Raw genomic sequence first — 26,362 nt, 5'->3', positions numbered from 1 at the left:
TTCCACACCCAGGAGGATCCCCTCTTTTGTGGGTCTATGGAATGAATAATTAATCTAATCTAATCTAAAACGGAAATAAACAGCTCTAAAACCGGCACTGTATTTACAATGTGCAACTGATATTTTTATAGGCAGGTACTTCGATACTTGTTCCGTCGATATATCGATACTTTTCGATGTATTGAGAGCCAATAATGATGCTTTTTAAATATTGATATATCGAGTTCCCGATGTTACTAAAATACCAACAGTCCTAGCCGAGGCAAATCTCTGCTTAGTTTGGCTCCCTTCCACTGAGCAAGGTTCCTGGGAAATGGGGTGATGGTGCTTGCCGTGTTCTCCTCGTAGGTGAAAATCTGTTCACATTAACCTTTCTGTCACACGCCTCTTTAAGACTGCAGCGCAGCATGAAGGAAACTGGAAAGAGTGCGCAGTTTTTTATAGCTACCTGTTGTCATCCTCGTCGTCCTCGTCCCTCTCGACCTTGATGGCGGGCGTGGTGAGAACGAGCAGCCCGTTGGTGCCGTGGCCGTGGTTATGCTCCCTCTTGAGGACACTCGCTGCGGTCCCCACTTCCCTCTTCACCAGCGGCTGCACCCCCACGTCGCGATGCCTCCCGCCGTTGTGCATGTGGTGTTGCAGCCCGTTGCTGCTGTTGTTGTGGAAGAACTTTTGGGGCTGCTGCTGTTGTTGTTGCAGCTGTTGCTGTTTCTGCCAGTCGAGGACGTTAGTCAGCAATCTGATATACCTGCGGGTCGGACATGAAATCTGATTACGTGCAATACGCCCACACATTTCACACATCTACATAATTGTGTTCTCGATAGGACACTGTACGCCGTATCGTGAAACTTACCATGTCAGAATGCAAAGAAATATTATTCTACAAAGTAATGAGTAATATGGAATCATTTCAGCTGATTTATTGCATCTTACTGGGTTGGTGCATAAGTTCGTAGCGTTTTTTCTTAAGATTATTAAGCAAAACAGATACACACAAGTAGCTTTTAGTCATCAATAATACAGGGTGATTTCTTCCACCGTGTACAAACTCTAGGGACTGATCGATGAGAGGATACGGAACAAAAAAGGTCGAATAAACTTATGTCCAGAAATGTATTGTTTCCAAGGTAAATCATAATTTGTTACAAAGACTGCTGCCTAATACGCTCTGTACCATCAAGCCACAGTTATAGTATATGTTGAAAATGGTTTCCATGTGCCTCAACGCACGCATGAACCCGCCGTAGCATGTTCTGCCTGACACGTTCACATCGGCCAGTACAGTATCAAAGGCAGCATGAATACACTGCTCCAGTGTCTCCACATCTGGAATGGTCTCTGCATACACGATACTTTTAAGAGGGCCCCATAACCAGAAATCGCACGGATTGAGATCTGGTGAACGAGCAGCCCAAGCAACTGGACCCCCTCCTCCGATCCATCGACCAGGGATGACACGATTGAGATGAGTCCGGACGTTAACGGTGAAGTGGGATGGAGCAGAATCTTGTAGCAGCCAAATCACCCTTCGAATCATCAATGGCACTAACTTCCAGAGGCGGAGGCAAATTCATCCTCAAGAGACGCCGATAGTTGCTGCCTTTTAGGCCGCGTGGAAGGAAGACTTGGTCCCAAAATAGGGTCGCCAGTTATCCCGACTCACACATTCCGGCTGCACCGATGCTGATGATTCGCTGTCATCATACCATGGGGGTTCTGCATACTATCCCACAGATGACTGTTATGAAAATTGAAGATACCACTCTGCGTAAAGGTGGCCTCATCTGTGAATAGGATGGATGGCACAAATCCCGGAATTGTGGTTGTCTATTGAAGTAACCAGTGACAAAACTGCTCCCGATGTGGAAAGTCCGTCACTAGTAAGTCACGCATACGCTGTAAGTGATAGGATAGAAACAATCATCATGAAGAATATTTCACTCAGTCGTCTGACTTACTTTCTACTGGCGGTCCAACTGCTTGGTACTGACACGGTGCTCGCCTTTCACAGTGTTAATCAAATTTTCCTCCAAGTCTGGTGTCTGCACATTTCAGGTACGTCCTTCATGACTTCCCGCTTCCTGAAACGTCCCTGTCTCAGATAAACGGCGAAACACTGTTGCAAACATTGAATTTTGAGGTGGTTGTCGGCGGGGATAGGTCTCCTGATACAATCTTGCTACACGCCGCTCATTGCCATTTGCCTTTCTTTAAGAAACCACCATGTCGTCAAGCTGTCGATTCGAATACGGAACCATTGCGTACAACGCTATACCACATCCACTAGAAGGTGAGTCAGCAAGAGAAGTGACTCAGACACAACATTACCAATCACTATGGCAGGTAGGACGCTAGGGCATGACGTATGAGGAGCAGTACCACCCTCTACGAGGAAACCATTCATACTGTAACTGCGGCTGCACGGCACAGAGCAGTCCCTGTAACAAAGTATGATTGAATATATGGCCTCTAACATCGACACCATGCATTTCCGGACATACGTTCATTAGATCTTTTTTGTTCCGTATCCTCTCATCGCCTCCCTCATGAACCATGAACCTTGCCGTTGGTGGGGAGGCTTGCGTGCCTCAGCGATACGGGTAGCCGTACCGTAGGTGCAACCACAATGGAGGGGTATCTGTTGAGAGGCCAGACAAACGTGTGGTTCCTGAAGAGGGGCAGCAGCCTTTTCAGTAGTTGCAGGGGAAACAGTCTGGATGATTGACTGATCTGGCCTTGTAACACTAACCAAAACGGCCTTGCTGTTCTGGTACTGCGAACGGCTGAAAGCAAGGGGAAACTACAGCCATAACTTTTCCCGAGGGCATGCAGCTTTACTGTATGGTTAAATGATGATGGCGTCCTCTTGGGTAAAATATTCCGGAGGTAAAATAGTCCGCCATTCGGATCTCCGGGCTGTGACTACTCAGGAGTGCGTCGTAATCAGGAGAGAGAAAACTGGTATTCCACGGATCGGAGTGTGGAATGTCAGATCCCTTAATCGGGTAGGTAGGTTAGAAAATTTAAAGAGGGAAATGAATAGGTTAAATATAGTGGGAATTAGTGACGTTCTGTGGCAGGAGGAACAAGACTTCTGGTCAGGTGAATACTGGGTTATAAATACTAAATCAAATAGGGGTAATGCAGGAGTAGGTATAATAATTAATAAAAAAAATAGGAGCGCGGGTAAACTACTACAAACAACATAGTGAACATATTATTGTCGCTAAGATAGACACGAAGCCCACTCCTAACATAGTAGTACAAGTTTATATGCCAACTAGCTCCTCAGATAACGAAGAGATTGAGGAAATGTATGATGAGGTAAAAGAAATTATTCAGATAGTGGAGGGATATGAAAATTTAACGGTCATGGGTGACTGGAATTCGATAGTAGGAAAAGGAATAGAAGGAAATGTAGTAGGTGAATATGGAATGGGGGTAAGAAATGAAAGAGGAAGCCGCCTGGTAGAATTTTGCACAGAGCATAACTTAATCATGGCTGACACTTGGTTGAAGAATCATAAAAGAAGGTTGTATTCATGGAAGAGGCCTGGAGATACTGGAAGGTTTCAGATAGATTATATAATGGTAAGACAGAGATTTAGAAGCCAGGTTTTCAATTGTAAGACATTTCCAGGGGCAGATGTGGATTCTGACCACAATCTATTGGTTATGAACTATAGATTAAAACTGAAGAAACTGCAAAAAGGTGGGAATTTAAGAAGATGGGACCTGGAACAACTGGCAGAACCAGAGGCTGTACAGAGTTTCAGGTAGAGCATTAGGAAACGATTGACAGGAATGGGGGAAGGAAATACAGTAGAAGAAGAAAGGTGGGCTTTGAGGGATGAAATAGTGAAGCAACAGAGGATCAAGTAGGTAAAAAGACGAGGGCTAGTAGAAATCCTTGAGTAACAGAAGATATATTGAATTTAATTGATGAAAGGAGAAAATATAAAAGTGCAGTAAATGAAGCAGGCAAAAAGGAATACAAACGTCTCAAAAATGAAAAAAATGATATCGACAGGAAGTGCAAAATGGCTAAGCAGCGATGGCTAGAGGACAAATGTAGGGGGTAGCGGCATATCTCAATGGGGGTAAGATGGATACTGCCTACAGGAAAATTAAAGAGACCTTTGGAGAAAAGAGAACCACTTGTATGAATATCAAGAGCTCAGATGGAAACCCAGTTCTAAGCAAAGAAGAGAAAGCAGAATGTTGGAAGGAGTATATCGAGGGCCTGTACAAGGGCGATGTACTTGAGGACAATATTATGGAAATAGAAGAGGATGTAGATGACATTGAAATGGGTGATATGATAATGCGTGAAGAGTTTGACAGAGCACTGAAAGACCTAAGCCGAACCAAGGGCCCGGGAGTAGACAACGTTCCATTAGAGCTACTGACAGCCTTGCTACCATCTGGTGAGCAAGATGTATGAGACAGGCGAAATACCCTCAGAATTGAAGAAGAATATAATAATTCCAATCCCAAAGAAAGCAGGTGTTGACAGATGAGAAAATTACCGAACTATCAGTTTAAGAAGTCACGGATGCAAAATACTAACGCGAATTCTTTACAGACTAATGGAAAAACTGGTAGAAGCCGATCTCGGGGAAGATCAGTTTGGATTCCGTAGAAATGTTGGAACACGTGAGGCAATACTGACCCTACTACTTATCGTAGAAGAAAGATTAAGGAAAGGCAAACCTACGTTTCTAGCATTTGTAGACTTAGAGAAAGCTTTTGACAATGTTGACTGGAATACTCTCTTTCAAATTGTGAAGGTGGCACGGGGAAACAACAGGGAGAGACAGGCTATTTACAATTTGTACAGAAACCAGATGGCAGTTATAAGAGTCGAGGAGCATAACAGGGAAGGTTCGCCGATGACATTGTAATTCTATCAGAGACAGCAAAGGACGTGGAAGAGCAGTTGAACGGCACGGACAGTGTCTTGAAAGGAGGATATAAGAGGAACATCAACAAAAGCAAAACGAAGGTAATGGAATGTAGTCGAACTAAGTCGGGTGATGCTGAAGGAATTAGATTAGGAAAATGTTCAAATGAGTGTGAAATCTTATGGGACTTAACTGCTAAGGTCATCAGTCCCTAAGCTTACACACTACTTAACCTAAAGTATCCTAAGGACAAATACACACACCCATGCCCGAGGGAGGACTCGAACCTCCGCCGGGACCAGCCGCACAGTCCATTACTGCAACGCGTGAGACCGCTCGGCTAATCCCGCACGGCTTAGATTAGGAAATGAGATACTTTAAGTAGTAGATGAGTTTTGCTATTTCGGGAGAAAAATAACTGATGATGGTCGAAGTAGAGAGGATATAATAAGTTGACTAGCAGTGGCAAGGAAAGCGTTTCTGAAGAAGAGAAATTTGTTAACATCTTGTGTAGATTTAAGTGTCAGGAAATCGTTTCTGAAAGTATTTGTATGTAGTGTAGTCATGTATGGAAATGAAACATGGACCATAAATAGTTTGGACAAGAAAAGAATAGAAGCTTTGGAAATGTGGTGCTACAGAAGAATGCTGAAGATTAGATGGGTAGATCACATAACTAATGACGAGGTACTGAACAGAACTGGGGAGTAGAGAAATTCGTGGCACAACGTGACTAGACGAAGGGATCGGTCGGTAGGACATGTTCTGAGGCATCAAAGTATCACCAATTTAGTATTGGAGGCCAGTGTGGAGGCTAAAAATCGTAGAGGGAGACTAAGCGATGAATACACTGAGCAGATTCAGAAGAATGTTGGTTGCAGTAGGTACTGGGAGATGAAGAAGCTTGTACAGGATAGAGTAGCATGGAGAACTGCATCAAACCAGTCTCTGGACTGAAGGCCACAACAACAACAACAACAACATCCTCCATCGCTCAATCCGTAGATGGGTAGATCACGTAACTAATGAGGAGGTACGGAACAGAACTGGGGAAAAAATCATCATGTAAATTCTCCTTCACTATTTTCAACAGTCTGCCAATGGTGGGGTAACTTTTAGATACAGATACTGTAGAAATCACGTGGTTTTGAGGCGAAGAACTCGTCGAGCTATGTGCGAAGCGCATTTTCATCCGGTGAGGAAGTTCCTTCAAGGCTGTTCAATAAAAAGCGGAAAAGGTGACCATCTGTGGGCACAGAATCAGTCGAATAACGTGGTTGCGAAATGACTTTCCAACCCAACTCCCGTATAGTGTTTTTTGTCAATCTAGCAGATTGGCGTTATCGTGGAGTGGCCTCACTTCACGAAATCTTCTTTGTCGTTGTTCTTGGATTACGTCTGCAAGACGTCTCAGTTGTTGATACCAAATGTCAGCAGTGATGGTTACACCTGGGGAAAGCAAATCGTAGGACACCACACCGTCGCTGATCCACCAGTTGCATACCGTTATCTTTTGTTCATGCGCGATATTTTTGCGATTTTGGCTTAGAGCATGTGGTTCCCATACACCTGATTTTTGAAACCTTCCCCATTAAATGCAAACGTCACACGATGCTGGAATGATCACAGTTTATCATATTTGGCAGTTCTCCAGAACACTGACGTGGATTAATGCGTTTAAAGGAGCTTCATCAAACTCTGAAGATATTCCTAAATTTGGAGGCTCACTAAAGTCAAAATAACCTTCCTTAAAAGGAGACAACCATTTCCTTGCCGTTATCTGTCCAGTGGGACTATTTCCACTCACGGCGCAGATGTTTCCGACTGCCCCTACTGCTGTCTCCGCGCTACTGAACTCAAGCCGAGAATATGTCGGATATGTTCCGATTTCTCCACTCGGTAGTCCATTTTCTAGCGTCCATAGCTCCACTCACTATCTCCAAGTCGTGATATGTAAACTCAGGTAGCAACAGTGGACTACAAATAAAACGTGACAGTCGATAAATAAAAACCCTAGCAACCGGTATACGAACATACAAAACAGAAACGCTGCGGGCTTATGCACCGACCTAACGCTTTTTTACTTATATGTATGTTTTACAGACAATAATTGTGACCTCTCGCTATAAGGTGTAAGGTTTCTGTTAATTTAGTCATGTAGTGCTTTTCTCCCAGTGAAACACAGGGTAGCACGCTTCTCTTTTATTTTTGACTAAAGCCTCCTTGAGCAGCGTAAGAAGCCTCGTTTCCGGGAGGGAGGGGCAGTTTTGTGACTGGCAAAAAAAATCAGAAAAAGCAAAGGGGATAGAGGCGAAGACGTATGAAACAAAATCATCGGGAGATTCGAAATGAACAGCGTTGACGAACAGTTTACTGTGACATATCACTACTTGATACAGAGACGCTTGTTTCTAGTTTTCTGCTACTTGATGGAGTTCATGGGCGTCCGTAAGGCTAAAGGGGGGGAGAGAAAGTGGAGGGGGGGGCAGCTACCCTGCGCCCTCTCCTCCGCCCTGGACACTAGAATACGGAGTATAGATATTATCTATACCCAATATTGAGTGGATACATGTCAGTTCCCTGAGATATAAGATGTGTATGTATCACATATAAAATTTACTTCTTGTGTCACGACACGTCCCCAAAATGGCCAACTCGTATAAACAAATAATGGCAGTTTTAGAGTCTCGGCCCCCTCTCCCCCTCTCTGAATAAATTTCTGCAGACACGTTAGTAAATGCAAGGAACGCTAAAGCGTACATATTGCGTTTGTTGTCCTATTTGCTCTGAAACAGTGAAAAAGAAATCGCGTTATTGTTGCAAGCAATACGACATTGGGCTGTGTGTTATTCTATGCTTTCAATTCACACCGCGAAACTTACGGACTTCGAACGTGGTCACGTGATTGGGTGTAACTTGTGTCATACGTCTGTGCGCGATATTTCCACTCCCCTAATCTTCCTTAGGTCCACTGTTTCCGATGTGATAGTGAAGTGGAAACGTTAAGAGACACGTACAGCCCAAAAACGTGCAGGCCGACCTCGTCTGTTGACTGACAGAGACTGCCGGCAGTTGATGAGGGTCGTAATGTGTAAGGGGTAGACATCTATCCAGACCTTCGCACAAGAATTCCAAACTGCATCAGGATCCACTGCAAGTACTATGACAGACGGGAGGTGAGAAAACTTGGATTTCATGGTCAAGTTGCTGCTCAAAAGCCACACATCAGGTCGGTAAATGCCAAACGACACCCCGCTTGGTGTAAGTAGTGTAAAAATTGGACGATTGAACAGTGGAAAAACGTTGTGTGGAGTGACGAATCACGGTACACAACGTGGCGGTCCGATGGCAGGGTGTGGGTATGGCGAATGCCCGGTGAACGTCATCTGCCATCATGTGTAGTAGAATTCGAAGGCGGTGGTGTTATGGTGTGGTCGTGTTTTACATGGAGGGGTATGCACCCCTTGTTGTTTTGCGTGGCAGTATCACAGCAGAGGCCTGCACTGATGTTTTAAGCACCTTCTTCTTTCCCACTGTTGATATGCATCTCGGCGATGGCGACTGCATCTTCCAATACGATCGAGCACCTGTTCATAATGCACGGCCTATGGTGGAGTGGTTACACGACAATAACATCCTAGTAATGGACTGGCCTGCACAGAGTCCTCACCTGACTCCTATAGAACACCTATGGGATATTTTTGAAAGCCGACATTGTGCCAGACCTCACCGCCCGACGTCGATACCTCTCCTCAGTGCAGCACTCCTTGAAAAATGGGTTACCATTCCCAAGAAACATTCCAGCACCTGACTGAACGTATGCCTCCGAGAGTGGAAGCTGTCATCAAGGCTAAGGTTGAGCCAACACCGTATTGAATTCCAGCACTACCGATGGAGGGCGCCACGAACTTGTAAGTCATTTTCAGTCAGGTGTCCGGATACTTTTGATCAAATAATGTATGTCAGCTCCATGATAACGTTCCCATCACTTCGTTAACGGTCATCGTTATTGTGATACCTGCATTTAGGTAAGATAACGCGCGAGATTAAGAAAAGCATGTAATGGAAAATAGGGATCGCTATGATTCTTCGTTGGGTGCAAATTACATAATGTGTTGCTGTGTATGAAATTCAGCTAACATATTTCATTTTTTTTAAGAGTTAGGTGGTGTTCTCCACCTGTCACTTATCTCGAGAGAGTCGATCTGATGTAGCACACTCATCTACGATCGCTCGCCACTATAAAGGCAGAATGGCACTATACAGGATATTTCTCACGTTTGATAAGCGGTTTGAGCTATCGAAATGAGATTTTGGAAAATGATAGCATACCAGGAGGAGATTATTTACCAAACGATTAGTAGGCAAAACCTCCACTCAATACAGACTTTTTCGATGAAAGTATGTAATTTTTAAGGACCAACAATAGCTACTGAAACGAGAAATGGTGCGGGTTTTGGAATAGCGTAAGTGAAGACATTACAGTTTGTTTTTGTACCAAGGTTGTGTTTTTTCATAAGCTGTTGTTCTTATCTTTCCCCATTTCCTCACTTAACAGACCACAGTTTCAGAATACACTCACAATTGCATCTGCACAGCATGTTGTGGAAACTGCGCTATATTTTGGCAAAATTAGCAAATTTTAACATGACAACAAGAGAAATGTAGGGTGTATGCAAAATTCGACACTCAAGACGCTTCCGAGAGTCACAAATACGCTACGCTAAAATACACAACTAATTTTGTTGTATTTTCAGCAGAATTTTTTCTAGGCGCCAACCAAAGCAGAGGTGACAGTAGATCTTTTTGGACGATCACCATGGAAGTATGGGTGTGGAGGGCCCACGCTTAGTATTTACAAAAAATGTGACATAGGCTTCAGTTTAGAATGGCACTTCTCCTCTAGCGCTCGGCATTTCCCCTATCAGCGTCTGCCTGCAAACACAATGGCTACTTCTCTCCCCATGCATGCCCTGCCGATTGAGCATCTAGCGGCCTCGGTATTTCCCACTAGGTCACGAAACTGTTGGTGTTGAGTTTTCTGTAAGCTCAGCAGCAGTTCATATAAAGGGAACCAGGTAACACATGCCATGAAATTTTTGTTTAGCTTTTCAAATGAAGTTTCTCCATATGACTCCATTATAATACTTGCATCATCGACAAAAGGGATACTTCAGCCTCTTTAATATATGCCGGTAGCTCATTTATACACAAGAAAAAGTGTGGATCCGATACTGATCCTTGTGCTATTCCTGTATTATTCAGGTCATACACTGAATACAGTATGTCTCTTGGTTGTGTAGACACCATCGGATTCTTAATACGACACTGAAGTTTTTGAGTTACAGAAGATGAAAACCAGTTACGAGCAAGTTACTGATACTTTAATATGTGAGCCCCCCATTGCTGGATAACATACTTTTGACAACTCACAGGAGATACCAATTGCCATTTCGTCATTTTAATTTATTATTATCTGATCAGAACTAAAAAACAGTATGCTATGTGGAGAGGCCTTTTCGAAGTCTTACGAAGTATCTTGTTTTGAGGTTGGTGTGTTATTGTACTTTACTGGCCTACAATTATTAATATTTGTCTTAGGAAATTTCATGGAAAGTGGTATGATGAGAACATATTTCAGCCTGTCTCGAAATGTTCGCTCTGATGATGCACTGCATATATGACGCTCAGTTTCCTTCAGTAACTGATTTCGGTTATCATCAACTTCGTGGAATCTTTCTTTCTTCAGAAAGTTACTCACATTCTTAATTTCTTTTCCAGTCGTGGAGTAATTGTGATTTGACTGTGTATATGTGGCACTGTTACCAACTGTATTCTGTTGCCTTAGTCCTTGTACTCCCCACGCCAATCTTGTGAGCTTCCTTCAAGATGTGATTATTAAGAATGTTAGCTACCTGACTGCTATCACTTATTGTTTTGCTATTTTCCTTTAATAATTAAATCCTTCCATTCCTTAACAGAATTCCTCGTTTCTCTTTCAACAATCACCCATACTCCTTTTATTTTATCATCTGAATTATTAATGTCTGGCGTAATAGAGGACACTTCTGTTAAGAGAGCACAGTATATCTCGTAATATAAAATTAGTCGTTATTAAAATAATACAAAAGCTTTTATAATGTAGAAACGCCAATGAGACAACGAAAGTGGTCTGAATTAAAAACCACAGTGATACAAGCGATATTCAGAATGCTGACTAGCTCCCAAAGGATGATGTAACGGCGCGACCCAAAGGCAAGGGATCATTGCTGAAAGACAGGTACTTGCCACAACTATCCATTTCGTTTAGGCGCAGAAAAAACATAAACCAAGTAATTTTGAGGATGTACGAAATTCTCCGCTCAGAAAACGAAACAATACATGACTTTAAGGAAACTGGGTATCGCCGCGCGGGATTAGCCGAGCGGTCTCAGGCGCTGCAGTCATGGACTGTGCGGCTGGTCCCGGTGAAGGTTCGAGTCCTCCCTTGGGCATGGGTGTGTGTGTTTGTCCTTAGGATAATTTAGGTTAAGTAGTGTGTAAGCCTAGAGACTGGTGACCTTAGCAGTTAAGTCTCATAAGGTTTCACACACATTTGAACATTTTTGAAACTGGGTATCCCTCACCAACCTACGATAGCCGTAAACAACAAAGACACAGTTATATAAATTTAACACTCAAAACAGCAGCATTAAAAAAGTTGTTTATGTATGAATGCTAGACTGAAACTGCAACATTAAATTTTAGTTTAATGTAATGTGTTTCTTTTCAGTCGCTGCATCCAGTTAGACGTTAACAGCCTAGTTTAAGTTTATAAATTCCTAGACAATGTGTGTGTTCATACGTATGTCTTAATTTATGAACTGATTCTATATTAAATAATTCGGATTGCACTTGTTTTCGATATTACCTAAACTGTAATCGTACATTGGTTGCTCTGCCGTATTAAGGCAACAATAATGTATGTCACAGTATTCACCAGTTCCTCTTCACACTTTGAAGATCTGGCAGGAGAACGAATTCTTTTTGCTTTCCAGAAATCGCTGGCCAGTATCTTTTCATGAATAACTGTGTGAAAGAAATGTAAAGGAAATGGGATGGGGAACAGGTAGGAAGGAAATAATGGCTTCCCGCCACATAGCGCATTGTGGCAATGCAATGGCGAGAGTTGAAACTAACTAAACAACAACAACAACAACAAATATTAAAGCATAAATATCACATAAAGATCATCCTTCCGGTGGAGCCGCCATTAGACACTACATCCGCTGCTACTGTTAATATCTGCCATTAGAGCTGGGCCATCTTCACAAAGAAAGGGTTCGTATGGTTCCTCCAATTGTTCTGGTCCATTACGTAAAACTAACACGCATAACGTTAGCTTCACATACCCAGCACACTCCAATTGCAGGGAAGGTCCAGGAAGACACTATCCAGATAATTAGCAAAGTATTGGCAGTAGTGTGGGTAGCATCGCAGATGAGTGAAAATTCCAATATAAAGGTCCAAAAATCAAGAAAGTGTTTTTCACCATCCCAGTAAAGATACAGTAGGATCAACCCTTGATCTATATCACTACATTCACCTTAGTAGGTGGATAAAATGGCGGGTCGTTCGCTGAATGAGGGCCAACATTAGTCTCATCAACCTCCTCACCAGACCCACATTCCAGTGGTGTTCATATGTATGAGGTAGGATTCTATATTAAATAATTCGGCACTGGGGACATAACGGAGACTCTGACAGACATATGCAGTTGAGACTCTGACGATTCATATATTTGTGGTGGACCAGACCGCTCTGGCATTGGAATTGAGAAGACCCCTGGCAAGTAACCGACGGTAGACGGCTTTCAGTCGGATTTTGGGGATGGCTTCGCATCATCTGGCAATAAACATCAAGGGCCCTCTGCAGCCACTCACTGGGTAGGTCAGCGTTGACATAACTAAAATCTACAAAAACTCCTTAAGGTGAGAAGTCTCAGTGAAATATATGGCCTCTGCAATTGGTGGTTCATGAGAGGTGGGGCCAGAGTTCCCGTGAAGCTGTGCTGGCGATGATTCTACATCTTCATCATCGTGAAACGTACAAAGCAGCTGTTCTAACCTGCATATGGACCAGTCCGAGACCGTCCTTTGTGGCAGGGAGGATGAAAGTATCGTATTGCACTTAGATAATCATTCCCACAATGGCGAAGTAACCAGAGACTGACTGTAAACTGCTTGCTGTCGTCTTCGGCGTACTGAGGAGCATAACCAGATGGTGTATCCTGGACGCCATCTATATGTTGATATAAACCACCTGCTGAACCATGTTCAAACATTGCGGCAAGTTGCTACATCCATATGCACGCCTTATAGGAGATGAGCAAAAGTAAGGTGTGCTGTCCATCGACTGTCAGGTATAAAAATAACCCCCAAACATTTGATCATCTCCCAGAGTGGGTATGGGACCAACTTTAGCCCAGTGCACTAAAAACAGCAATTCGTCCACTTACGCATGGCAGACGAGGGTATGGTCTCTCACTGTAAGTCCCTGCAGCCAACATATTAGTCTGTGTAACAGAGGATCCATGGCAATGGCATACATAACCATCGACTGGGGGAAATATTGCCTCAAAGAGTGGGCAGTAGTGTTCTTGACCATAACCTATGCAGTCGAGCCACGCAGAAGGCGCAAGATGATGCTTAAGAAGGACTGGGAGAAGGTCAGCTGCCACAGCACCTTCTCAAGATAGTCGTGGCACACCCTATCGGAAGTGTGGTCCAAGTCCACTGACACGACATACTTCTGCAAGTGTGATGATATCATGCTAATCACTGAGCGCTGTCTGGATGATGCTGTTACCACCAAGACATGTCTGGACTGTAGGGGCGACTTGGTGGAGGATACTCTAAATCTGGCCAGCCAGAATTCGCGTAAGGATATTGAAATCGCTGTTGAGCAGCGTAAGTGGCCAGTAATGGTCAACTCCCCTTCTTGCAGATGGCTTGGGGACCAATATAAGGCTGCCGTCAACAAAGGCAGGTGGCATCTGCACTGCAGGGCTCATCAGTACTTGGTGCCAATGGAGATAGTCTATTTTAGTTGTTTTATTCTCAGATTTAGAGATACGTTTACTTTTTGGTCAAAAACCTCCCGAGAAGCATGTGCTGAAGTAACGTTTTTGTTTCTGCACCGGACACTGCAGTACGCTTGTTCGCCCACTGCTTGAATACTGCTCAGCAGTGTGGGATCCGTACCAGATGGGATTGATGGAGGAGATAGAGAAGATCCAACGGAGAGCAGCGCGCTTCGTTACAGGATCATTTAGTAATCGCGAAAGCGTTACGGAGATGATAGATAAACTCCAGTGGAAGACTCTGCAGGAGAGACGCTCAGTAGCTCGGTACGGGCTTTTGTTGAAGTTTCGAGAACAAAGCTTCACCGAGGAGTCAAGCAGTATATTGCTCCCTCCTTCGTATATCTCGCAAAGAGACCATGAGGATAAAATCAGAGAGATTAGAGCCCACACAGAGGCATACCGACAATCCTTCTTTCCACGAACAATACGAGACTGGAATAGAAGGGAGAACCGATGGAGGTACTCAAGGTACCCTCCGCCACACACCGTCAGGTGGCTTGCGGAGTATGGATGTAGATGTAGATGTAGATGGATGAACAATCTATAGATAATAAAGTTTGTACGTAACCTCGGTGCGCGAGTCCTATTCGCACTTCTCTGTTTTTTTATGTAAAATGTAACGTTATCTTTTATCCGAAATGCTTCTGGTATCAGATGTTTCAAATGCTTTTAACAGCCGATTGCTCAGTAATGTGGAATGCACTTTCTCAATTTCATTTGTTACTGCAGTTTTAGATCCTCTTTCAAGTTGATCACATCTAAGAAAGAGTGGCATTATTTTAATTTAGTCGTTGATTTCTTGAGTGTTGACTAGAAGGAAGATTAGAATTTGACGTACCATCGATGACCGGTTTCTTAAGAGACGGAGAACTCCGAAGGAGCAAGGATGAGGGAGGAAATGAGACAATTCTTTTCGAAGAAAGTATTCCGGTATTCGCCTGAAGTGATTCAGCAATACCACAGAAAAATCAAACCCGAATCCCCGGACGGGGATTTGAGCCCCTTGCAAAATATTAAATGCAAGTTCTGATATAGCTACTATACTCAACTCCGTGACCCAATAATTTCACAAGGCGTATCATCAAAGAAACTATGTTATATGATTTTTACAGCCCTCATAATGAAGTTATTGCAACTATCAGCCAGTTTCGTTATTGGTATCCTTCTCAAAAATTTTGTAAAAGATAATGTACTTAAGAAAGGTTGAGCATATCTGCAAATCTGAATCAGTCACAGTTAGGATTCTAGAAGATCAGGACTGCAGAAGGGCTTGTCCACTGAATATGCCATCTACCGTTTCACCAACCATGCAATGAAATGTTCGACTTATATCCTCTACTGAGATTTTTTTATGATACAAGAGTTTTCTATCGTGCAAATCACATTCTTCTGGAGAAAGTGCGTTTATGGATTTCAAGGAACAATGAGTAAATCGATCACTTCACATTTAACTCGTAGGAAAGGACGAGTCATGATAGATTGCTCACACAGTTTTCGTAATGAATCTTTTTATGAACAGTGGCAAACTTCTGCTCTGGGTTCAACGTCTGCATAGATGTTGTTCTTACTGTTAGAGTAGATCTACGCTGATGATGTGATGAAACTGTATAAAGGTGCAATAACAGTTGGGACAAAAAAATTCACAGAAAACTTATTGATCGACTACCGGTGTAAATCGTCTGTTACTTAATTTAGGCCGGCCGAAGTGGCCGAGCGGTTCTAGGCGCTACAGTCCGGAACCGCGCGACCGCTACGGTCGCAGGTCCGAATCCTGCTTCGGGCATGGATATGTGTGATGTCCTTAGGTCAGTTAGGCTTAAGTAGTTCTAAGTTCTAGGGGACTGATGACCTCAGAAGTTAAGTCCCATAGTGCTCAGAGCCATTTGAGCCAACTTAATTTAGAATAAAACACAGGTGATTCTATTTCACACAAGTCAGGATAAATCACGTTCAATAGAAACAAACCATACAGGAAAGTAAATATCTAAAACGGAATGTTCAAAATTTCTGGGTGTGCTTGATGATCAGAATGTGAGTTCAAAGCCACATACAAAGTGCACCAGGAGGAATGATCAATATTTCGGTATATTGGTTAAAACAACAGTCGAGATCGCAATAACATTTGTTTATTATGAACGGTTACGGCTTATGTTAAAGCCACTATCAGATTATTTGGAACTCTATGAATCTTCGGATGTTCATACCTTCATTGTTAAGGACACTTCACGTGTAATGAACAGTTACTCCTCCTTATCCGACTGATAAAACAATTTCAATTCAGAAAAGCAACAATGCAAATGAGCTTGTTTCAATGGCAAAAAAAAGGTCGGTATGCTGACACTTACCCAGCGATTTGTATGTATGTTTTTGTAATGCTCATAGTTGGTTAATGGAACGAAATGGTTCCTATATTCAGGTATTTGAGAGGAACGCTCATTTGAAGCAAGAAAGTTCCTATGGACGCATGTCTTATGCCGTATGATTTCTGGCGTACAAAGCATTTGATGTATATTTGTTTTTGGGCGAGCGACGTATGTGCCTTACCTACTTTGCACCCAATCTCTTTGACGTTTTGTTCTAGCCCGACGTGCCTCGTTGCTTTCTACCTCTTTGCTCAGGATGTCTTTCTGCCATTAAACCGCCATGCTGAACCCGCCAGTTGTCCATGGTGTGTCGTGAGTGAAGTAGTGCGACGCATTGACAATGTATCAGAGACAAGCATCGATTAACGATCCTATGTCTGTACACACGTCACACATCTTCACTAATGAAGAAAATGCAGATATGCACCCTCCCGCCGGAGGTTCGAGTCCTCCCAGGGGCATGGGCGTGTGTGTTGTCGTTAGTTTAAGTAGTGTGTAAGTCTAGGGACCGATGATCTCAGCAGTTTGGTACCTTAGGAATTCACACACATTTGAACATTTTGCAGATATGGAGCTGCTGCCTAAAAATGCCATCGGCGCTTTCAAAAATGGCTCTGAGCACTATGTGACTTAACATCTGAGGTCATCAGTCCCCTAGAAGTTAGAACTACTTAAACCTAACTAACCTAAGGACATCACACACATCCATGCCCGAGGCAGGATTCGATCCTGCGACCGTAGCGGTCGCGCGGTTCCAGACTGAAGCGCCTAGAACCGCTCGGCCACCACGGCCGGCCATCGGCGCTTTCCGACATTTATAATTCCTGATCCTGGAGCGTTTACCACAGTTTTCAGCACATTCTGTAAGTCAGGCATTCTTCCAAGTTCCCATTTTGCTTCTTAACATACAGTTCAACAACCAGTGCAGGAACTGCAACATATTGTTGAAATGGTGCAGCGTAGCCCTACCATCTGCACACGGTGACTTCCTACACCTATGTGTCCCTCGAACAATTGTATGGCGAAAAACTTGTACCCATTTCACTCATATCATGTCCACAATCTTCATACTGGCGACGATACCACATAATTTTTATTTTGTCTCTGTTTGAATAACAAGCAGTTGCTTCCATTGATACTTACACAGATGACGCCACGTTTACATGGAAGGGAATCAACAGCACACGTAATAATCATCGACGGTGGCAGGAAAATCTACACGTTGCGGTGGTAACCAATTTCATTTTTCGATCAGTGTTTGGTGCGGCATGATCGGTAGCATGTTAGTTTGTCCAGTCATTTTAGGAGAGCAAATGATGGGACAGAATTATTTACATTTTTTGTAAATTTCTTTTGTTGAACACGCTTAGGACTTTCCTTTGGCGAAGCAGCATGAACGGAACCCCTCCACATTTTACCCGACACGTGAGCGAATATCTCAACCGTAATCGCTGGATTCGTTGTGGCAATGCAGTTAACTGACAACCAAGATAGTCAGAGTTGACGCCATTAGATTTTTGGTTATGGGGTTGGATGAAGTCTGAGGTGTACAAACGAAAGGTGAATACGCGAGTTGAACTGATTGGTCGCACTATGGACACTGTTGCCCTCATTACTGAACGTGCAGAACCACTCGGAGAAGCAACACCACATTGTGTCCCAAGAGCGCAAAAAGTGCAATGAAACAAACGGTGGGGTACTTGAACATGTATTGTGAACTGTACAACAGCTGTAATGTGAAGTCTTCAGTAATGCTTAGAGGTGAATATGTTTTAAAAAAGCATTTATCGTTAATACCTTGTAAAACGCAAATTGTGATATGTTCTAGTTGCTGCATGTGTTTAAACTTGACAGTGTATTGAGTAATACAGAAAAGGAATAACAATGTGCATTAAATGTCTTCTATCTCAGAAACTATTCAGCATAGGATGTGTCCGTATGAAGTTTTTTGTTTCAAATGATCGTTCCTGTCATGTCCGTAAATACTGACAATTCCTCCTGGGATACCCTGTAGAGATCTTTCGAAACACACGAGGACAGAGTTTCTTTTCTACACGACCAATTGCTGATTTTGGTCATGAAAGAAAGGTACATCCGATTCTAATTCATTGTAGAATGACAGTCATCTCAACTAAATGCCACGTGTGCTAGAGTTGGGCATTATATATCTTTTTTTAAAAGCTTTAATTGCCAACTCGTGAGAGCTCTTGTAGAACTTCGGCTTTTCTGCCAAATTTCTGGATGTGGGTCACAAAGAATCCCAGTTGCGAATTTTAGGGAGGGGACTTTCGGTTCCTGTACTGGGGGAAACTTCCCGAAAACTTTGATTGAACTCTGGGACTGGAACTAATTTAATTTATTCCTGAGCTACTGTTGTTATTGTCCCAGGCAAAAATTAAGACTGCGCGTGTACGCGCACGCACGTGTGCCTCGAACTCAAATACATAATGTTTACATACAGGGTACTCTTTAGTAATAATGTTGCGAACCAGCTCAATTACAAAAATCAAAGGATGTACAACGGAATCCTTTGTAATTAGCACCTGTGACGAAGACGAGCTCCCACCGAAACTTTTTGCGGAAAGATAAAATACATTGCAGTAACAGTAAACTGAAGGTCACATCATTTTCAGAAAATAATTTAATGAGCCTGTGAATCCACTCACAAAGTAACTGTGGCTTTTGACAAGACTGAAGAAAAACGCCAGACATTCACCTCTTCGCAGTAATTCGAACACCTTTTTTTTCACGTTAACTGAATCTTCTGTCCGTTCTTGGCAGAGTAACAACATAATAAAAAAGTCCTTTCGTTGTACTTCTTTGTTCTCCAAAAAAATATTGATGCCGTTTGCTTCGGCTTCGCCTCTTATATAGCTTACTTTTTTTTCTAAAGTGTCATTATTCGATATAACGTTACTCCAAATGTTGATACACACTATTCAGACTGGTCATTGAATGATGGGGCAGTGAAACCAAATAAAAGGCGATGTTTTGACCTTTTGATGACCTCTTTTTGTTTTTCTATTTCCTGTTGAAAATTCACGCAAATACTGTAAATTTGTGACTTGTCCACGGCAGCTATACAGTAACTGAATTTCTATTTCTGCCACAGTGTCCTTAATTAAAGGCTAACCATTTCAGTGAATTAATTTATCATCGGGTATTTGCCGTTAGACGTGAAACTTAAAATATCTGTACTATGTCCAGAACAAACTCCACAATTAAATAAACCAACTTATGTATTATTGTGTGTAACGGATCATTTTTATTAATTAAATAACAGTAAAATAGGCAGGTATTTGCAGTGATGCCCCACTATTACGATTCTAAAACCAGTGGTCTCTTCTCACGGGGGAGATGGACACTGGTGAGGCAAAAAGTTATGACCAGTTCCTCAAAAGCATGTTGGCCCACTGTACTACAGCAACGATTGTGCATGGTATGGATTCGACAAGTCCACAATCGGTTTCTGGGTGTAGGGGCACCAGATGTCGAGGCACGGGTCACTCAATCACCGTAAATTACCCACCAGTGGTTTCTGGGTGTGGAGCTGGCGCCCGATAACGTGCTGGATATGTTCCATTGGGTTCATATCAGGTGAATGTAATAGCCAATACACCAACCTGACTTAACAGTCTGGCTCCTCTGTCCACTGTAGTACGATTATGACGTTATGAGTTGAGTAGTTTGAGGGGTGGCATGCCACTCTCTCACTTTAACATTGTCAGTTAGATTAACTTTCATGTGTTGAAACGCGTACGTTTCATGGGCAGCGATGGCGAGCCACAGAATCTCTGACCAGAGAGTATGTAGTTAGTGCAGTTACGCTCGACTCGCAGTAGCGAACAGGAGTCTGTCGGTAGTAGTAGCGAAGAGCAGTCTGTCAGTAGTGGTAGCCCAGAGCAGTCGGCGGGCGTCGGCACCGCAATGGTCGAGATTCAGGACAAGGTATATTATTAAGCAGCATTGCGCTCAGCTAATGATGTAAATTAACTGTAACTAATTTGTGTAAGAATCGCCCCCAATAATAATTTTTATTTCAAAGAAAAAAAAATAAAATAAAATAAAAAAATATTATATATATATATATATATATATATATATATATATATATATATATAATGCTTTGTAACTGGCTAATAATTGCCACTGTTTATTGTAATGAGACTACTTATAATGCCCATGATTATTAATGCTATGATTGTAATTTTGTAACTGGCTGATAACTGCCACTGTTTATTGTAATGAGACTACTTATAATGCCCATGATTATTAATGCTATGATTGTAATTTTGTAACTGGCTAATAACTTCCACTGTTTATTGTAATGAGACTACTTATAATGCCCATGATTATTAATGCTATGATTGTAATTAACTGATTTTTTTATAATGACTTCTTAATGATCTGAATAATACTGAATGATGAACAATGTTTTATACTATTCAATACTTGCTGGCCACTGAGTGCCAATAATTAATGTAACTATATAAATTATGTTATTAATTATGCCATTAATTAGATCTTGTTTTCAATAATGATTTTAGTAAATGGCCACTGAGTGCCAATAATTAATGTAATTAAGACTTCTGATGAACATTATTCTGTCATACTAAACATGGTTTGTAACTGGACAAAGATTGCCGCTGTTTATTGTAATACGACTACCCATGATGGCAATAATTTAATTTTATGAACATTATTCTGTAACATGGTTTGTAACTGGCCCAAGACTGCCGCTGTTTATTGTAATACGACTACCCATGATGGCAATAATTTAATTTTATGAACATTATTCTGTAATACTAAAATACATGGTACAGAAATGTTCAATAACTAGACTATGGATGCCGCAAACTACTTATGTAATCACTAATCAAGACTTGTGTGTTAGTTAATGTCCTTCACCTTCTGACCTAACTACCTGAAATTATTGTAACATCCATTGTCTTGTCCATCCTCATTATCATGGAGCACTATATTTGGTTTTTGCACTAATTTTACGTTGGTGTGCCTCTTAAGAGCGTGGTGTTGACACGACATGCTGTCCACCACCGTAAGCGATGAAGACGTTATTATGGTCCCACTGTTTGGTGTACCTGGTGTACTGCCAAATGATAGCATGGAATATTACTACGACGTTCCAGTGTCTTGATACGTTGATAAATGCTTCTGAACTGCAGATTGTATCACTTGGTGTTGTGATTCTGTGGAAAGATATGGACTTTCAGTGCAGCTGTGTGCAAATTAAAGTGCTACAACCATGATGCAATCCTTTCCTTTCCTTTCCTATCCTAATAGTGAAAATCATTTTAGCTAACATCATTTATGTTCATGGCCTATACATTTCTTTTCGATTTGTTGAGCTCCAGTGCAAGTACACTTATGTCACCTGTCGACATGATTTTTTGCCATTATGTTTATTTGTTGTGAAAATGCTAAAGACATTTTTTCGATTTGTTCTGAAGTGCAGTATATGTGCACTGTTGTCATCTATATTGTATATACTTTTTGTGATTTGATGATTTTTTTACCCTTGCGTTTATTTGTTATGAAAATGTTCAAAAGTTTTTTCAGTGCATGTGCACTTATGTGTTAATATGTTTTCTACTGAACTTCAGTGCCTGTGCACTTTTCTCATTTTTCAATATGATTTGTGCTTATTCTGTATACCTTTTATGATTTCGTGATATGTTTAATACTTCAGTGCGTATGCACTTATGTCATTTGTTACTCATTGTATATACATTTCGCCATATGCTGATATGTTCTGAACTGCAGTGCATGTGCACTCATGTCACTTGTCAACATGATATTTTGCCATTCTATTTATTTGTTCCGAAAATGCTACAGAATCTTACAGTGCGTGTGCACTTTGTTATCTATCAAATAATTTGTATATACATTTTTATGATTTACTAATATGTTTTGTACTTATATTTTGTTTTGTCTGAAATGTTTTGTACTCGGTGCATGTGCACCACATTTAACTCATGTACTATATCTGAATATTCTGTAAATTGTAAAGTTGATTAATTAAAGGAAAAATTTTGCCGCGATTGGCAAGTCCAAATGACTCACCATCGCTGCCAAATTTTTGCCCCCCCCAGTGGCGGGTTATGAAACGCGTACGTTTCATGGGCAGCGATGGCGAGCCACAGAATCTCTGACCAGAGAGTATGTAGTTAGTGCAGTTACGCTCGACTCGCAGTAGCGAACAGGAGTCTGTCGGTAGTAGTAGCGAAGAGCAGTCTGTCAGTAGTGGTAGCCCAGAGCAGTCGGCGGGCGTCGGCACCGCAATGGTCGAGATTCAGGACAAGGTATATTATTAAGCAGCATTGCGCTCAGCTAATGATGTAAATTAACTGTAACTAATTTGTGTAAGAATCGCCCCCAATAATAATTTTTATTTCAAAGCAATTTCTAACAAAAGAATCATTTGATTTCCTTCCATTTCCTTCAAACAAAAGTTTCAGTTTACTTCAAAAAAAAATTTAATTATTGCGATATATTTCCTCCAAGCTGTGGTGCAGAATAAGAGCAGATATTTCACATGCAGTTATACTAAGGTAAGAAATTTATTCTGATTTTTGCACAGGGCCAAAGACTGACATTTCGGTCTATTTGCATTTTCATTGTGACTGAGATTTTATTATCACTGAATTGACTTTCATTTTATGAGAAACTTATACTTGGGTCAGATAGCTAATCCTTATTTAATTGTCTTTGTCATTAAATTTCTCTGGGGAACTTACACTTAGCTCTGTCTCCATTACTAATAAATATTGTCATTGAAATTTCTGTGGGGAGGTTACAGTGTTTGGTCATGAGCTCGGTGTTCCCCAGTACTACATTTGGTATGTGTAGGTTATGACATTTTTACATGGGGAAACTGTGGGCACAATGTTCTTATAACTGCATGTATAACCTGTAGAGAACTTTTAATCTAGGGGCCATAGTGGAGGTGACAGAGAACAGGGATAGAGATGAATTGGGGGCCATAAATGCTGAGTGCAGCAACCAGGTTGTGTGGGTGACTCTGGGAAGCAGCACTCAGTGGATCGTACCTGCAAAGGGAGTTCTGGCCGAAGGTCTCTCCTTCCTCTTAGGGTTGGAGAGACAGACGCTGGTTTGCAAAGCATTTAACCTGAACCAGGTGGCAGTCTGTAGCAAAGGAGGTCAGCTAGAGGAAAGTGGGTAGAGGAAGCCATTTAAGAGAGACCGTGGTAAACTGAGCCTTTATGCATACAGTGGGAAGGTCATAAAACTCCATGCATTCTCACATTAGAAGTTGGTGGGCGTGTTTAATGGAAGCAAGTTTGTAACTCTCATGACGCCAGGTTCTATTAGTGAGCGGCAAAAACATATTTCACGGGCACGACTGTCTGGGAAGCTTAACAGCCTTCTTTCAGAACCTGGAAATGGTAGGCCCGGAAAGATTAGACGTCTTCGTAAATGAGGTCCCGTCTAGGTAGATTTTTTTGCCAAAACATGGCCATGTTGACCGTGAGAACGACGCCTCCCTAGTCTAAAATCTTCTTTTTTCAGACAACAGAGATTTGGAATCGATGATTGGCTCCTCTCAGGATACGCAAAGCGAAGGCTTGCTCCCCCAGCGTGGGAACCGCGGTGCTGTGTCTAGATTGGCTACCAGACCAATAGAACAGTCAAGATGGGAGATTCGATGAGTAGAGCACAGTTGGTTGGTTGATTGATTCGGGGAGGGGGCCAAACTGCGAGGTCATCGGTCCCATCAGATTATGGAACGATAGTGAAGGAAGTCAGCTGAAGGAAGTCAGCCGTGCTCTTTCAAAAGAACCATCCCGGCATTTGCCTGAAGCGATTTAGGAAAATCACTGAAAACCTAAATCAGGAATTGCCAGACGCGGGTTTGAACTGTCGTCCTCCCGAATGCGAGTCCGGAGTGCTAACCACTGCGTCACCACGCTCGGTTAGAGAGCAGTGCGATTGGTTTGTGCAATGTGGAGATGATTTTCTTTTTTGCTAATTCGGTTCCCGTATCAAGGCTTGGTGAAAAGTGGTGGTGATCCTTTGCCTTCTTCGGCTTCTCGTCGTCTCCCGACGGAGACCTTCAGGTCTTTCCCTGATTTGTGGTCTGCATCTTGTGGTGGACTGAGAGCCACTAACAGTTTCCATATGTACTGACACTGGAACTGCTTATCTTCTCAGACATATGTGTGTCACGAGGGTGAACGAATTCGTCCTGAGTCGGCTGTCTGACGACTGACCATTCCAGCATGTAGCGTCATGCGTGTGAGTCAAATTGGTTGGCCAGATCAGCGAATAGGTGCACCTCACATTGAAATCTGCCGGAACTTCAGGTCTCTGATAGGGAAGTTTCCCGCACTCTAATAATCAGAACGCCAGACCTCGTAGTTTGCAAATTTTCGTGGACGCGTTAGAAAATTACAGCTGCGGCAGTGCGCTGCTCCTCCTCCACAGCACGCTGATTTCTGCTGCCACCTGAATCAAGGTGAAAGGGTAAAATACCGCTGCACCGGAAGAGGGTTGTTAAATGATTTTCACAGCTCCCTGTTCTCAGGTGAACCTTAGTTTACACGAGGGTAAGTCAAATGAAAACCTTAAATATTTTTAAAAATATTATTTATTGTTCAGCAGTGATACAAAGCTGTTTCACTTTTGAACATAATCTCCCCCACGCTCAATTCAAGTCCTCCAGTGCTTACAAAGTGTATAAATCCCTTTAGAAAAAATTCTTTAGGTAGTCCATGCAACCACCCATGCACTGCGTGGCATACCTCTTCATCAGAATGGAACTTATTTCCTTGCATCTTTGAGTGGTCCAAACATACGGAAATCACTTGGTGATGAGGAATGGCGCCATTCCTTGCTCGCTCTCTTCGTTTTCGGTTGGTGGAAGTGAACGCAGGTTTCGTCCCCAATAACGATTCTTGCTAGGAAGTCATCATCTTCTCGTCCAAAACGCCAAAGAAATTCTTCACAAGCATCAACACGTCGTTCTCTCGTTTCAGGGGTCAGCTGCTGTGGCACCCATCTTGCAGACACTTTGTGAAACTGGAGCACATCATGCATAATGTGGTGTGCTGACCCATGACTAATCTGTAAACATGCTGCAATGTCATTCAGTGTCACTCGGTGGTTTTCCTTCACTATGGCTTCAAGTGCTGCAATGTTCTGTGGAGTCACAACTTGTTGTGCCTGACCTGGACGAGGAGCATCTTCCACTGAAGTCACACCATTTGCGAACTTCCTACTCCATTCATAGACTTGCTGCTGTGACAAACATGCGTCACCGTACTGAACCTTCATTCGTCAATGAATTTCAATAGGTTTCACATCTTCACTACGCAAAAACCGAATAACAGAACGCTTTTCTTCCCTGGGGCAAGTCGCAAGTGGGGCGGCCATCTTTATACTGATACTGTGGCGGTATGTGTGCATCTGCACTATGCTGCCACCTACAGGCCATTCTGCACGCTGTTTTTAGCACGCTTACCAACTTACAGGACAACGGCGCGAAAATTCGATTTGTTATTATACATTTAAGGTTTTCATTTGACTAACCCTTGTAGTGTATCTGATCGTGGTTGATTCCATTTGAATAGAGTTGGCTTTCACAGTGGATTCATGTAAATAAAGTCAGATTGTGTTGTAAAAGGAATTAATTCAGGGGAGAATTTGTATAGCTTCCACCCCGATGTAGGCTTTCCCAATCAAACACTATCCCTTTTCTGATATGTGTTTGTCATTTTTGTTTTAAATTTATAAGCTAGTTGTGGTTATAGAAGGATTAATAAAGGTTGTCATTATTTTGTAAACTTAAAGACGCCACTGTTCTCATTCATATTCCCTTAACTATTCACTGTTTTTATTTTATTATGGTAGTGTATGGGTACACCAGCAATTTAAGATTCAGTCTTAATAAATTAATTAATCTAATTATTAATTTGAGTTCTGAAAGTGAT

At 42.2% G+C, this 26,362-nt stretch overlaps 1 protein-coding gene across 1 annotated transcript in view; it reads right to left on the bottom strand.

The window, feature by feature from the left end:
- Positions 1-26,362, bottom strand: part of LOC126263298 (uncharacterized) — an 83,707-nt gene that overhangs the window by 47,030 nt on the left and 10,315 nt on the right. The window contains exon 2 of the mRNA XM_049960385.1: positions 449-748. Coding sequence (XP_049816342.1) covers positions 449-748 — 300 coding nt within the window. The remainder of the gene's footprint in view (positions 1-448; positions 749-26,362) is intronic.

This window comes from Schistocerca nitens, chromosome 6, assembly GCF_023898315.1.
Source record: "Schistocerca nitens isolate TAMUIC-IGC-003100 chromosome 6, iqSchNite1.1, whole genome shotgun sequence".
NCBI classification, from domain to species: Eukaryota; Metazoa; Arthropoda; class Insecta; order Orthoptera; family Acrididae; genus Schistocerca; species Schistocerca nitens.
The sequence above is the reverse complement of the archived record's forward strand: the minus strand, read 5'-3'. Positions and strand labels throughout refer to the sequence as shown.